The sequence below is a fragment of the Sander vitreus genome, chromosome 17, assembly GCF_031162955.1.
Source record: "Sander vitreus isolate 19-12246 chromosome 17, sanVit1, whole genome shotgun sequence".
NCBI lineage: Eukaryota > Metazoa > Chordata > Actinopteri > Perciformes > Percidae > Sander > Sander vitreus.
Window position 1 is genome coordinate 24,896,690 of NC_135871.1, and position 15,651 is coordinate 24,912,340.

General features: G+C 41.8%; 1 protein-coding gene and 1 long non-coding RNA gene across 2 annotated transcripts in view; one reads left to right on the forward strand and one right to left on the reverse strand.

Annotated features, from left to right (window-relative positions):
- meis1b (Meis homeobox 1 b) overlaps positions 1 to 11,085 on the reverse strand; it is a 79,600-nt gene extending 68,515 nt beyond the window's left edge. Inside the window, exons 1-6 of the mRNA XM_078272968.1 lie at positions 10,420 to 11,085; positions 8,416 to 8,636; positions 7,072 to 7,213; positions 6,702 to 6,752; positions 6,085 to 6,135; positions 4,632 to 4,778 (exon numbers count right to left, since the gene is read on the reverse strand). Coding sequence (XP_078129094.1) covers positions 4,632 to 4,778; positions 6,085 to 6,135; positions 6,702 to 6,752; positions 7,072 to 7,213; positions 8,416 to 8,636; positions 10,420 to 10,431 — 624 coding nt within the window. The 5' untranslated portion in view covers positions 10,432 to 11,085. The remainder of the gene's footprint in view (positions 1 to 4,631; positions 4,779 to 6,084; positions 6,136 to 6,701; positions 6,753 to 7,071; positions 7,214 to 8,415; positions 8,637 to 10,419) is intronic.
- Positions 11,086 to 11,189: 104 nt separating this feature from the next.
- On the forward strand, positions 11,190 to 15,429 carry LOC144532288 (uncharacterized). The gene is made up of 3 exons (XR_013503327.1): positions 11,190 to 11,479; positions 13,214 to 13,522; positions 14,357 to 15,429. It is a non-coding gene; the product is annotated as an uncharacterized LOC144532288 (long non-coding RNA).
- Positions 15,430 to 15,651: the final 222 nt, after the last annotated feature.

The following is a 15,651-nucleotide window of genomic DNA, read 5'->3' on the forward strand; positions in this document are numbered from 1 at the left end:
TAAGGGGGAGAGGAACTTTCCATTAGCTAAGTACACATGTGTTAAGCCAGGTTATTGTTTACTTAGCCAAAGAAACCACAGCAGGCCTCGGGGACAGACATGGCAGCCCATCATAAGTAACACGAGACACAAGCCAAGAACTTTATTTGCAATTGGGATTTTGTGGCTATCACAAGAGAATAGCTATGACACAGTGTGTCTCCACTAAGCAATAGTTTCCAGCAATACTACATGATTGAAAAACAACTAATAAATCAACTGAAAAAACTCCAGAACCTAGTACAAAAAAAGTTGATGTCTAAAAGTGTATAAAAGTATATAAGAAGCTCCTGACACTTGTTCTTTGAAGTCACCCTGGCCTTGATTTGCTTAATCAGAATCACCCCTACTTGCTATTCCACCACAATAATGAAGAGGCTAAGAAACACACAAGTCACGTGGTCACCTCTTTGTATCACTTGTTGAATCCCTAACAGTCGCCCTGCATTCACTCCCCAATGGGGGAAAAAAAGGGGAGTTCAGGGGAGGGGAGGGAGGAGGGGGTGTAGAGGAGGGAGGGGGTGAGTGGGGGTCAAACCTCTCCTCTATACAACTACAAAAGCTGCTATTACCAACAATCACAACGAAGATTCAAAAGTCTGTATTACGATCAGCAGCGTGCCACTGTAGGAGAGAGGGGGAATGAAAAAGAGAGAGAGAGAGTGCGTGCGCCTGTATAGTCGGCTGTAACTTGATCCATACTTCAACAAGAAGCGGATAGATTAGCGATAGTGGTGTACTGATTAGGAAAATAGTGGCTGACCCCAGCGGTCAGGGTTTCCATTGAGTTAGGAGGGGAGGGGGCCAGGGGTCACTCTTTGACCGCCAGAGTTACCTAAACCAACACTGCTGGGTCTCACTGACCTGGAAACCAGCACTTGTATGGCATAACAGTGCCAATTGTTGGGAAAAGATACTGCGATAGCGCTATCAAGAGTAAATTCTTACACAGTGACCACAACACTAAGCTCACACAAGCAGGGTTTGTTTAGGAAAGATTGTGTGGGACATGAGAATAACAGCAACGGATCCTAAATGTAGGTGGTATTTTAGATTGTGGGCTATTTCACATTGTTTTTACATGATTTCAACAGCAAAATCAGTGTCACAAAAGCCTCTATAATATAAAAATAACTTTTCACTAAATTAACTCCACAGGTCAACTGCTGAGCATTCATAATCATTTAAGACTTTCTCACATCCACAAAAAGGCAGGCAGAGAATATTTTTAAGGGAAATCTCAATTATTTCCAGCCCACTTCAGCCTGCATGGCTCAATCAAGTAGAGGAGCTCTTGAGACTTGGAGTGAGTCCTCAGCACTATTAGTAGTGCTCTGCTCTACAGCAGAGAGCCGAGGCCCTCGGAGTTCATTAGCAAATTGCTGCGCCCTTCCCTGTGCTCTCTGCGCAATTAAAAGGCAACTGTGCAAATGACGTACAGCGGCGTGGAAATAGATCCCTGCTTCTTTAGACTGAGGTGAACATGTGTGTCAGGCAAATAGGGATGCAATCAGCAGAGCGACTGTTGCCACATTTCCACAACAAGAACTTAGACAGACGCAGCCCTATTTAGTGTGGACACGAGCCTTTCCACATTAAAGGCCTCTGCAAAATTCACTCAGAATAATGGAATTTTATGTTTATATACAGCTGAAGGTATAGGTCTAATGGGGCAGCTGGAAATGTGCTGCTCAAGTGAAGAAATGAGGCAAACGTGGTGGGAAGCTCTCCAGGGAGCGGCAGGGAAAGGGTTAAGAAAGTCCAACTGGTGCTAACCAGTCACTCCTCCACTCACATAGCACCTGAGGGGGGTGCTGCATTTATCAGGCCAGTCTGAACACACACATACACACAGCAGTGTACACACACGCACAGACATACACATATGCATACACTTGTAGACACATGCATGCACACTGTTCGTGCACATTTGCACACACACACACACACACACACACACACACACACACAGACACACACACCTACACAGAGACCCAGAGACAGACACACACACACACACACCTTCACACAGAGACACACACACACACACACACACACACACCTATCCACACAGACACACACATACACACCTATCCACACAGACACACACCTATACACACACACCTATACACACACACACACACACACACCTATACACACACACCTACACAGAGAAACACACACACACATACACACAACTTCACACAGAGACACACACACAAACACAGGAGGGTGAGCCCAAACTGGCTGGGCTGCATTCACGAGCCAGCGCAGAGCCTCTCTGACTTTTTCACCTCTCAGCTATGCTCTGCTTTCTTTTGAAAGGGGCGCTCAGCGTTCCTCCATACTCGCCTGTAAAGAATATTCTGAAAATTACTGTCATGACGCAAGGGTGCATAATGCAGCAAGAAAGTCAGCGTTGTTGGATTGTTGAGTTTAATAAATTCAAAGTATTTTTTTCCTCTGACAATGTTTTTCCTCCTCTGCTACAGTCGCCTCACTGGAATAAATTGGTTTATGAATAAATGAGCCTGCATTCTCAGTCTTGTTAACATTGTTCTTTTGTGCAAATTCTCAGCATTTTTTTCCAGTCCACTTCAACTTTATGCCTGAGGGCATATATTAAAAATACATATGGAAAGGGATAATGCACACACAACGCAAATTTGTTAAGGATGTCACTGCCTAACAACCGCAGAGAAGATGTCACACAAAAATAGCCCACGAAACTCAAAATATATATATTCAGCAGCAAGTAAGTTATGGAGTGTAGTGCCATTAGATTGACAATATAAGTATTCAGCAGTGAGAGGCATGCATCCTCTGCCTGTTAGGATATACCCATTTACACACAGCCTGCTGTTGTGGACAGTCTACATGTTATCCTACTGGAACATCAGTCAATCCCTCAATATTACACATCTGTCAAAAAGTTTCCCCTGAATTGTAATGCAAACTATCTATGCCTGTAGGTCATTTATATTATTCTGTCATATCAGCGTAAACAAAAGCTTTTAAGTTTTGCCCTGAATTGGATATATGTAGGGACCATCATTATATTAAAATAGGCCATGTCTTCATTTTACAGTCAATTAAAGATCTGCATCAGTGCCTCAAGCACAACATAATTTTCTTCATATACCTAGAAACCCAAGGGTTTTAATAGACTCTATTTCCATATCTATATAACATAAGGCTCCTGACCTATCTATTAAAAAAAAAAAAAAAAACTTTGAAAACTGAATCCCCGAGAGAATACAACATCCCTTCAAAGAGACACTTAAATGCACAAGTGGCGTCTGTGTTATTTAATTCTGTTCCTGGATTAAATGAAGTATAATCTTCCGGGTGATCTTTCTCATTTCCATAATCAGACATAAGGGCCGGGGATGGCATGCGCGACGGGGTGGGGGGCTTCCCACTCGGGCCCCAGTCCGCTCACAGTCCTGCCATTCAGCCCATAAAAGCCGATGGCTGCCTCTCTCTCTACTCAGACCGGCCACTCAACCATATGGAAGTCCGCGGATTTAAATTATTAAGCCTAATCGCTTCATTACTTTTTATGTCGGACTATCCAACTAATCCCTTTAATTTGGCCACTTGATTTTTTTCCCCTCATCGGTATCCATAGACTATATAGTAGCTACTCTCCTAAACCATTCCTTGAAACTCTTGGGTAGTTTGATTTATTAAAACATGGTCTCATAGTCTACAGCCCTGTCTCCTACACAAATGACTCGAGCTATTAATGGCCGAAAATCCAGATTTGCATAATTCTAATCATCGGTTGCTGTTATCATTATTTAACGGCAGTGTATGGACCATTAGGGTCATGCCTGCGCGCACACTACAATGTCCCTGGAGTACCAACACTCAGTGGAGCACATAATGAAGGCTGTGGTTATCTCTGATATCGGCACAAAAGAAAACACTCCCTAATCTACCTTTAATACGGTGCTTCTATTGCTTTTTGAAAACAAACCTTCTTATTGGTACTGAATCTGTGCGCTCTGAGCGAAATAAAGGAGGAAGAGAAGAAGGATCTCGATAAGCAATGTGCACTCATGTCTAAGGAAAAATACTGACAAGACGCGTAATGAACCGTGAACTCCACAGTGGAGAAACCAAGGCACCTCGACCACAGTGTGCAGCCCATCCTGCTGCTGCTCTCCTGGGCTAGACAACACAGAGGAGCTGATAACGTTTCGCTTTGGTTCAAAAAGACACAGAGAGGAAAGAAAAATGGAGAGAGGCACTAAATTAAAATCGACATGAAACAGGTCAAGTTTATGGCGATGCTTTTTCGAGCTAATCTTCCCAGGTCGGTTCCGGGTTCAAGTCTTAATGGGCCAATAATAGCAACATTATTCAGAAAATTTTTCATTCCGATGGATGGAATGTAAAACGGCCTTAATCATATGCAAATAACAGCGCAGCGGAGTAGTGACCCAGAATAGCTGAATAGCCAGCAGGGAGAAAACACACACACACACACACACACACACACACACACACACACACACACACACACACACACACACACCACACACACCACACACACACACAGAGGGAAAGAGAGAGATGTAGGCTACCTGATCAAGGGCCACCGATGATCTTGTGATTTCCTCGCTGTCAGATTTGGATCCGCCCTCTCTGTCGTCTATGACCAAGTCGATGGGCATTTTGCCTTTCAAGCAGCTGATGTACCGGTGACAGAAATTATCACACAGCTCGTGAACCTTCAGAGAGAGAGAGAGAGGAGGCAGAGGCGTCACACACTCACCCAAAAGGGACATCATCATATACGACTGACATGTGCAACCACAACACAGCCCCAACTCTCTCTCTCTCACACACAAACACACACACACACACACACACACACACACACACACACACGACAGCCTTTGACATGCAAAAGAGTTTTTAGGCAATTTGGCAAACCCAAAGATCACAGCACAGTTGTTGCATCTAAAATGTTTAAATATTTTAAGAGTTAACATGAAGCATGATTGGGTGATCGCTGACACTATATTACCGTTTTGGCACTGTAATAAATAATTAGGCTAAATATGGTCATAAACACATTTTTTTCTCCAAAAAGTTTTTTTATTTTTTTTTTTATCTAAAATTCTAAAGGCTAAGGTGTGTCCAGTTCTCGTGCCGTGCCGTGCCAGTGCGCTCCATCCGGACTGTGATAGTGATTTTATTTTTTCTCCTCTCAAAATAGAGATATCCTCGAAAATTGACAGTGACAAGAGGGCTCAGGGGCTACAACGCACTCAACACCCGTGTTAAATTCATCATCGGTGCCCCGGGTAGTGGCCATTAGAGGAGGGTGACCCGGTTGACTGACATTTAAGGTAAACTGTTTAATTCCGTCGACTTATTACATTATCGCTGCCAATGCGGAGCATCTTATCGCCCGAGAAGCAAACATAGATGGGCAGAGGAATACAGATAACTGAAAACCAACTCAAACTTGATTTACATATACATGCTATTTATAGTTGCACAGTATACAGTTTACAACCTCTTTTTTATAGCACAGGTTGCATAATCTGAGAAGGGCAGAGCATGGGAAGCAACTTTTAAAGACTAAAACTTTTAACAGCTTTCATAATATTCCATAATGTTACAGTCTTGGTTAAAGTTGACTGTACATGCTACTGTATTTCATCTGATACGGAGACAAATCAGAGTTTTACACCCACTACTCCCTCTATTCACAGATGGCTGCTGGGGCCTTTTTGCCCTCCACAAAGAATAATTTCTAAAAAAAAAAAAAACCGCAAAGTTCGCCTATGTTTCACCTTGCGTGCAATTTCTGCCAGCATTAAACTTAATTAAAACATGCGGGGAGATTTGGCCACAGAGATATCCGTTCCAGTTGTAACAGCTTGCGTCGTGATTAAACGCGGAAGAGAACTGGCCCCTTGATTGATTTTGACGCTAATTATAACCGACTAGCAAAAATACATTTTTGCAAATACAGCCCATAGGTCTGAAGTGGCACACCGGACAGAAATGGCGAGAGAATATTACCTTCTCCAGCTCCAGAAGATGAAATCGTAAAACTTGAATGGCTTGAATCATCTGAAAAATTAAAATAACAATGAAAAATGAGCTGCTCACATCTCTTGGTATTAAACAGACACGTTTTTCTCAATACAAGTAACCACAGACGAGGAAAATATTCATATGAATGGATTTTATGTGGAACTGATATTAAACTTTGACGTTATTGCAATATGGAGAGCAGGCATACAGTACATGCTGGTGCTGCAATAAGCCTCAGAGTCAGAGATCTATTAGCCACCAACTAGTCGTGAGGAAAACGTAACTGTCACATCACATTCAAAGTACCAAACTGTACAAAGTGAAAAGCATGAATAGAATAACTTTCCAGGCAGAGTTCAAAGGTTTGTGTCAGCTGTAACAGCAGGCCTTCATCTACAGATACAACCGGGGGCCATCATGATATCAAACCCAGGGAGAGGAACAGCACCTCCAATCCTGCTTTGACTTTTCAGAACCGCATGGCTCTCTGACACAGACAACCCGTCAACAAGCATGCAAATAACAGTTGGTACATATAAAAAATACTCTGGGAAAAAATAGAAAATGTAATTTGTCACATACAAAAATATAATGTATCTTACCAGATTATCCAATTCTGGATTTGATGAAAATAAAGGCTTTTCTGCCCGGATCTAAAAGCAAAAACATTTTCACAAAATATATTAATATATGATACAGTTATAAATATTGTATAACGTAAGATTACATGTAGCATGCAAGTGCACGTAATGGTGTAGCCTATTCATTCCTACTTTACGCACAGCAAACTCACTATGAAATTTTACAATGAAACATTTTAAGTCACTTTTCTTTATTCGTGAATGCCATTTTATTTTCTCTGAGTGCAGGCTTAACTTTACGCACAAAAGCAAGAGCTCCACACTTAATGCATGCAGGTGAGAGCTCAACCAGCTCGAGCATGCAGATTTAAAAAAGTCAAACTTTCCTGACCTGTTTTGCAAACACTGCTATGTCTTCATTGAAAGATTCCGATGAACAGACGTCTCCTCCCGCCACCCCAGGCTCTCTGGGGGTGCAAGTCGCTAATTCACATTTCTCAAAAATCAGTGCAAGCAAGGGGAACAGGGGGTGCCTGGGAACACACACAATAGCAAATGTCACTATAGAGAACAGCGCCGGGGTCAAGACTACTCCAGGCTAGATTTAGCCAGCCATGCTACTCTTCAACAACTCGCCCATGGGGACTGCTGCTGCAGCCCATGCTATTATATTATGCAGAGGCTCGGAGAAAGGCTGCAAACAGCGGGCAGACTTCTGTGATTAAATCTAGGCGCGCCTAATAGCATAAAAGCTTTAGAGTCAGTCAAACAATTTCTTGCACAGGTCTCCGTTTGGATCCAGGCGTGTGTGTGTGTGTGTGTGTGTGTGTGTGTGTGTGTGTGTGTGTGTGTGTGTGTGTGTGTGTGTGTGTGTGTGTGTGTGTGTGTGGCGAGAGCCTCTGAAGCTGTAGGCGACTAGATGTGCGCACATTTGGTGATTATTTGTTGTTTAGGTCATCAGAGTAAATATGTGCAGACTGGTAATGTGTTGAAAGTTAGGACAGTATGGCGTAAGATGGAGAAACTTTTAATGCCAGGTTTAGCCACCGTGAAGATATCATGCTTAGTTTTTTAATTAACTCCTGTAAATTAATAAATGACATGCATATGTGGGATTTCCTTTAAACGGGATATATTTTTAATTTCCTGAAGCCTGGCACATTACACTTTTAATTAATTAAAATGGTTGAAAGAGAGAGGTAATTATTTTGCTCACGATAAACGATAAAACATTTAAAAGAAATTAAGCACGTCAAAAAAAAAAAAAAAAGAATACACAAGAAGTTCTAATTAAAGTGGACTTTCTCTCATAATTATTCTTAAGAGTCAAAACACATTTTCCAGTGAACCAAATAGCGGAACATTTGTGAGATAAACGCCATGAGTAAGCTATATTTATTTTTTCTAATATGTGTGCAGTTGTTTACCAGCAGAAAGGCGTGATAAACATGACTGACTTTAAAAAAAATCAAATAAAAATCCGAATGTGCAACAATAAAAGAACAAAAAGGGCAGCCGCCACTCTCTTTCCCAGCGTCTCTGCAGCTTGGGCTCCAGTGTTTTGCTGAAACACTTCACCGAGACGCACGGCCGTCCCGGGCATTGAGCCGGTGTTTTTCCTGCTCCAGGACTGACTTTCTACCCTCTAGCCCACTCTGACTGCCCCCTCCAGGCCTGGATGCACGCCTGCCTGCCAGAGAGTGAGTTTCCCTGCGGACCGGAGGCTTGCACCTACCCGTATATAGCGTCTTTATCTCTCTTGAGAGCGTCGTTAACAGAGGAGCCCATACTGGGAGGCATGGTGTTGGTGTGGGCGGTGTGCGGATACTGGTGGGAGTGCAGCTGGGGCCCGTGGTTGAGGTGCACCGCCTGCATGGATCGGGCGCCGTGCGGGTCTCCGTACATGGTGGTCGGGATGCCCACCCCGTCCATCCCGTAGTGGGGCAAGTCTTCGTACTGCACACAACAAACACGCGGGTGCACATTGAGTATTCATGCACAAGAATAAACTCTGGTTATAACTTTGCTATAAAACCACAAGTCAGGAATATATTATAAAAGTTATTTGAAGTATTAAAAGTGAGACCTGAAGTCTTGTTTTTCTTCTAAATAAAAAAAATAAAAAAGGAATATAAAAATAATCTGCCAACAGGGCGAAATATTTTCATTAATTTCTAAAACAAGTCGACATGTTTCAGCATTTTTCTTAATTCAAAGGGGTTTCCTGACACTAGTGATCTGAGCTGCCTTTTTCTGCTTTCTTTCATGATACTGACACTCAAAACAAGAGAAATAAATTCACCTCGGTCCCTTTATTTTGTACTTGTTTTCAGGAAAAGTTTTAAATACTGAAATCTACGTGACTTGTTAAGCAGGATATTGTTCACAGTAAACAGACTATTGCGTTTATTCTGAAGTGAAAACTACTTTTGTTTTCAACTTATTCACAGTGACCCTTGTAGCTCAAATAAATATGAATTATTCAATATGTTCAAAAATACTGGGAGTAGAACAAGTAAAACTACAGCTTCATGCCTCAGTATTATTATTATTATTATTATTATTATTATATTATCATTATTATTATTATTATTATGAACAAGGCAGTATAAGTTTTACCTCCACGTCTGGTTTCCTGTTTTCATTACAACAACAATTGTCTTTAACTTGTTAACTGCAGTGTTTTCTCATTTTAAAGGCTCATAATTGTGCAGCATGTAATAATCCAGCAAGCACACTGTGATTAGTGCATGCCACTAACACAAGTAAACGTATGTTGCGCTTTTCAGATGATGTTAAACTGGAACTGAGATATTCAAACTTTTTCACGTGTCAGTTTTGAGTAAAATAATGTAGTCTCGCCTTTAACACTGTTGTTTTGGTCGTTGTTAAACACTCTGCCGGTGTGCTTGAACGCAGAAATGCTGATTTAGGTATGCTAAAGCCTAACTAAAAGCTTTACTCGAGGTTTGCTGCTTTAACAGATTAAAAAGAGGCTTGAATTATCGATAGTGCTCTCTAGAAGTGACAAACAAGTGCCGGGAAAAGAGTAAAAAGCATTTTCACTTAAAGCAGAGCATTTCGACCCTAAAGGCAAAGAGGTGCAAACCCCTTTAACTATAGCAGCTGAATGTGTCCAGTGTGCCCCCAACATCTCTGCTTTTACACTGTTTACTACCCGTGTGAAGATCCCAGCCGCTGTTCTGAAGCTGGAGTGTATGAATCAAAGCGTTTGTCGTCACCTCATTGCCAAAAAAAACTGCCTCACTGGCATTATGCTAATTGTGCATGTTTTAGCACATTTGAACACATGAAGCAGAACTGATTATAAGGATTTTTGTTTTGTTCAAAAATGCTCCACTCAATATGAAATCTTGACGGAACAGTCTGAGGAGAAATGTGGAGATTTGTTTTGCCTCTATGCCCTCCCCCATTTCGCTTCCAGTAACTGGCCTGTCATAACTAATCTAAAAAACATAGCCGATGTGAGATATGATCACGCTTCCAATGTCCCTGAGTGGTCCGGTTTGTGGTGCAAACGAAATGGGGCGCGCGTAATAACGTGCCAAAAGACGCCAAAAAATGAAACTGTGTCTCCATGTGTCTGAAGACGACAGAAACTTTCGCCGCGAGTATGTGTCCGTGCGGGTATGTGTGTCATTAAGCCACGTTACAGTGCAGGATTGCATTCAAGCACAGCAGACTTAGAGAAACTTTTTAGGGGGATTGCCCTACGTACCCGTTGCGCCATAACCCTCCTGACTCCCTGGTCGTCCTTTCAGTTTAGATAAATCCCCTCTGAGGCCAGGGTGGAGACGAAATGAAGAAAGAAAATCCAAATAAATGGGAAGATGTTTCAGCCAAAATCCCGTATGCCTCTTTTTTCCACGGAACGGTGAAGCCAGCCCCCGCTTTCTGCGCAAGTTTAGCCCAGGCGCGGCGAATATGTCCTCGGCTATCCTCGGGGCAGCGGCGCCACGCTCCTTTTCCAAAACCAGGATGAAAATAAAATAGCCCCTCAAACAAAACTGGCGACTCTCATGCCTTTTTGCCACTCCGCCTGTCAGTCAAAACGCGAGGGCTTGTCAAAAGTACCGGATGAATGATGGTCCGACGCGCGTCTCCAAGGGATCGGCACCACCTAAATGTTAATGGTCACAATCACAGTTAAAAAATGAAGCAGCTCTCCTCTCGTTTTCTTTGATCACTCTCGGCTCCCGGCTTGATTTTCTTATGCAAAAGCGTCTAGAGGAGATCAAGAGGAGGTGGGGTGATAATTCTGGCTTAGGCTTTCTTAAAGGAGCCACGATCGATGCTGTGCGTGTGTGCGTATATATGTGTGTATGTGTCTGTATGTGTGTAAGTGCGTGTGTATGCGTGAGCCGCCTGCCCGTTTGTGTACAATGGATGTGTGTGTTGAGCTGAGGAGGAGCGGAGGATCTGGACCAGACTGCTGAAACCCGGAAGTAGTGGTGGCCATAACAGGTCGCGTCTTACACAACGCACCGGGCTGCAGCAAGTCGTGCGGAGAGGAGGGGGGGTGGGAGGACCCTACGAGACCAGCCAGCCGCACCGCGAGCTGCAATAACACGGGGATAAACCCCGAATATCCAACTAGGACTCCAGCTTCATGTCTCATTCTCATAAAATGACTTTAATCTTCAGTCTGGGGCCGTTTGTAAATACCGAAAGGCCTGTATTTCGGGATTGACGTGTCCAGTATCCACTTCTCTACTTGTAAACACTTTATTAACGGCGAATTGAACAAGCTTTCAACTCAGATTGTGAGATATTGTCAGGTATGTTATCAAGAGCTTATATGATCTAAATTGTATATCAAAGTTGGACTGGTTATAACTTTATGATCATTCCTATCATAAACAAATAATAAGCTAAAACTATTATTCTAATAGTTTTATAGTCAGGTTAAGCTTCTGGTAGGCTGTCACCATCATGTCTGCATGTTATCCACAGTGCAGGCTGGAGCCAAACATCCAGTCTGGCAGGTTTTAACGTCTTGTAGCGTCTTGTTACAATTAACTTCTGTAGCCTACAGACGGTTTGCTTGCACGTTTGCATTAATGTACATACGATTTGACAATGGGAATGCAAAGGCTATAACATGTTAGGAAAGTGTCAACTCCAGATATAAAAGAACAATAAATACAACTGTCTTGAAGTTATTTTGCGAGAACGGTTTATATTGAATTTGAATAATTGATTGTTTTATGTGCAAAAGCAGATTAATTACTCCCCATCTTGACACTGAGTCTTCGTATTGGATTCTGAAAAGAAAAAGTCATTAAAACGTTACAGAAGCTCTGCAAAGCATCTTTTAGATCCAAATAATAGTTCACATGTCATCCGTCCCTCTCCCCCACAGCAGCGCTGAATGGGTCGCTCCAGTCTGCCCGGGTTGTCCAATGGCAGAGGGGCTCAGGGATGGGAGCCCCCTATTGGCTCCCCACATGATCGATCCGGAGCTGATTGATTGGTTTTAGGCCACATTTGCGAGGAGGCGCAAACTAAACATCGTCCGCGAACAGAAAAAACACACACAATGTGTTTTTTCTGTCAACTTCTACAGGCTGTAAATTCACCAAAACACAGATTATATACATATAGACCAATATAGCTATCTCTCTCTCTCTCTCTCTCTCTCTCTCTCTCTCTCTCTCTCACACACACACACACACACACACACACACACACACACACACACACACACACAAACACCAATGTTCACTTTACCTCCATTTTAAATACACTCACACTCTGACTTAACTTCTCAAAACCAAACAGACTCAACACTCGAATTCAGATATTGTCAAGTTTCTTCTCTCACAAAAGTTATTATTTTTCATTTAGTTTATATTTCAACGTGTCTCTTCACGGTTTGCAGTGCAGAGGTTGTAAAAGTTTGGTCAAATATTGATGAATTTTAATTAATGGAGAGGAAACTTAGAATTATGAGTAATTTCAAGAAAAGTAATTATATCATTGAGTAATGTGTGGATGTAAATTAACAAAATAGTTTGAATTTACTACGTGAACTCGTTATATTTCATTCCTCACTGGGATATAAAGGGCTACAAATCGTATTTCATTGAGTCTATCAGTTTTTTTTTTATTATTAAGAAAAGAGTATAACAGCCTCAAAAGCTGCATTAAATATTAAAGATATATTTCATGGCATATGAACTCATATAAAAACGGGATAAGTTCCATGGACAGGGTGAGTTTTAAGGAAAGACGAGCGATTTCCAGATTTCCAGTTTTGTTTATTTGTGTGGTTGTTTTCCACATGATGATCCCGACTACAGGCTTACCCAACTTTTCATTTATTTCTCAGCCCATAACACGTAAACGGAGAGTGTGTAAAAGAGCCACATTATCTCCTGATTATGTTCATAAGGTGTTGCTGGTCGGTGACAGCCTGTTTGAAGATTATATTTGTGTGTGTGTGTGTGTGTGTGTGTGTGTGTGTGTGTGTGTGTGTGTGTGTGTGTGTGTGTGTGTGTGTGTGTGTGCAGCGCGTCCAGTCATCGATCATCTGCCCCCGGTGCCAGAAATGGTGTCATAACATGATAATGCGGCTTCACACATTCGGCGGTGATTCCTGCGGTAAAACCCGAGCGGTGGGATCCGATGGGACAAATGTTCAGGCATGAAATGACTATCAAAGCCTCCTGCAGACCGGCCGGCGAGGCTCCGGGGCGCGGACAGCAGAGAAGCCACGAAGCTGCGCAGGAGCCATGGACTTTTACGCACAGAGATACCGGATCAAATAATAAACTGGGTTGACTTGTACTCGTCGAGTTACTTAATTCAATTATTTATTGGTGAGTAGAAGCTCTCATTTTATTTATTTTTATGGCGTAGGCCTATTTAATTAAACAGCGTACTATTGTCATTGATATTTTCTTGATGGGAAGTTATTTTTAATTAAACAAGAAGCTGGTGTTTAAATCCACTTTCAGCTAAATGTGTGCATTTAGTGAAACGTAAACAGGATTATAGCCTGGCTCACTACACCACAAGGCACCCTAAATGTTAAGAGGGTTATAGAGAAAAAGCATAGCTAAATTAACATGAAAGGAGACCACATCAGCGCCTGACCACTGTAAAATAACTACAATGGCATTATAAAGCAATTAAGCTACGTCAATTAGCGTCTATAAAAGCAAACTGGAGCTCCACTTTCTCTCCTGGACTTGCTCTTTCGTGAGGGTCAGCGCATTTTGGCATGCTGAAAGAGAGAGAGAGAGAGAGGGGGGGGGGGGGGGGGGGGCAAATACCGTCATTTGTGTTTAATCCGCTTTGCGATGACGGTAATGCTTTGAGTCGTTTCAATAAAATCAGCAGGTATTACTTTCAAACGGCTGAATGTAAATGGACAGCATGTTTGACTGCCGAAACAAATGGATGCGTTATTCCACGGCCTGTGCGCCGTGACTTGAGCATTTTGGAGACAAAGACGAGCTGCAGCCTTTATGTTAGTTTATCAGAACACACGCAACATCCAAAACGTCTAAGACCTGTTTCCCTCTAATGTTACATATTACTATTTTAAGTCATCGCCAGCTATTTTTAGTTACAGTGTTGTAATAAATAATGCACATTTGAAAATGTATTTTAATACGTGCACTTTGAGTTTTTTTTTTTTTTTTAAATAGATAAAAACAACATCTCCAGGTCAGAGAATGACTGTCCGAGCCTTTGTGGTTGCCTGTCTGTGGAGCTACTGGCAGCCCGAGGTTTCAAACTGAGGTCAAACTTTTTGCAGCTCTGCGCCCAAACGTGTTGGGATCTGCAGAGGCCACCGAGCCTCTCTGCTTTGTTTCACCGCTGCAGCACACAGGCAGACAGATAGACCTGCTGCAAAGTTTTCACAGCTCATCTAATTATATGAAACTACTAGTATATTATCGCCTGTCATAATATCCAGCCGGATTCATTAAGGGTGCATTTAGGCGCTGTGAGCTCAGTCTAGGAAAAAGGCGTTCGGCTTTGTACGAGTAAATGGTTTCTCTTGCCTCGAAGATTTATTTTAAAAGTTAGTGTAAAACCCAGTGTCACACGTTAAAGGCATGTATTATAGCCGGATTCGCCATCGTCGTTTACAAACTGTTGTAACGTGTAGCAAAGGGTGAAATTATTTTGAATACAGTTTGTCTCTGTAATAGATAATTGTAAAAGGATGATGAGGTGTTTGCGAAAGTTTGTTGATTAAAACAAAAAAATAATGGCACTAATATTACGAGTGTTCAATCACATGGCACCGAAAACATCCTGATTAATAGGCTACTATGGCTTGTGTTTAATGGTGTAAAAGCATTGCTTTGGTATAATGGCAATAATATGATGTTTCGCAATATTAATTTTAAACCATGAAATCAGTTACATTGTGTACCAGGGGTAACGCTTTCCTCTGGGAGTTTTCACTTCTGTTGCATCCTGCAGTTTGGCCCCCATGTTAATCTGAGCTGCTCGTCTCTCTCACACACATTAATGCTTAATCATTTGCGCCTTCTACCGGACCTATTGGAAATTACATGAAATGCAGAAAGGCAGAGGAGGAGTCTTGCTCAGATAATTAAGATAAAAAGCAACCCTACAAAATAAATCGACCGTTAAACTTTTTGTGTACTTCTCTTGCATTGTCAGCATTTTTATCTTTTCCAGCATGCTGCACTAAATGCTAAATATTATGTTTGAATCTATAAAGAAATGGTTATATTTCTTGTGATCTTTGTTCATTTCAATCATTTAACATGCTAATAAAATATAGAAAAGTGCTGGTTGTCTTTTGGGGTGTAGCCTTTTATTGCAAATGTCTATTTTTGAGTTAGTTTCATTTTAAGTTAGATGTGAAACTGTTGATGAAGAGATCCATCAATTTCTATTGCTGCATTCACTCTGAACATGACATAAGTAACATTTTACCAAAATATGACCTTATGAGCTTTTC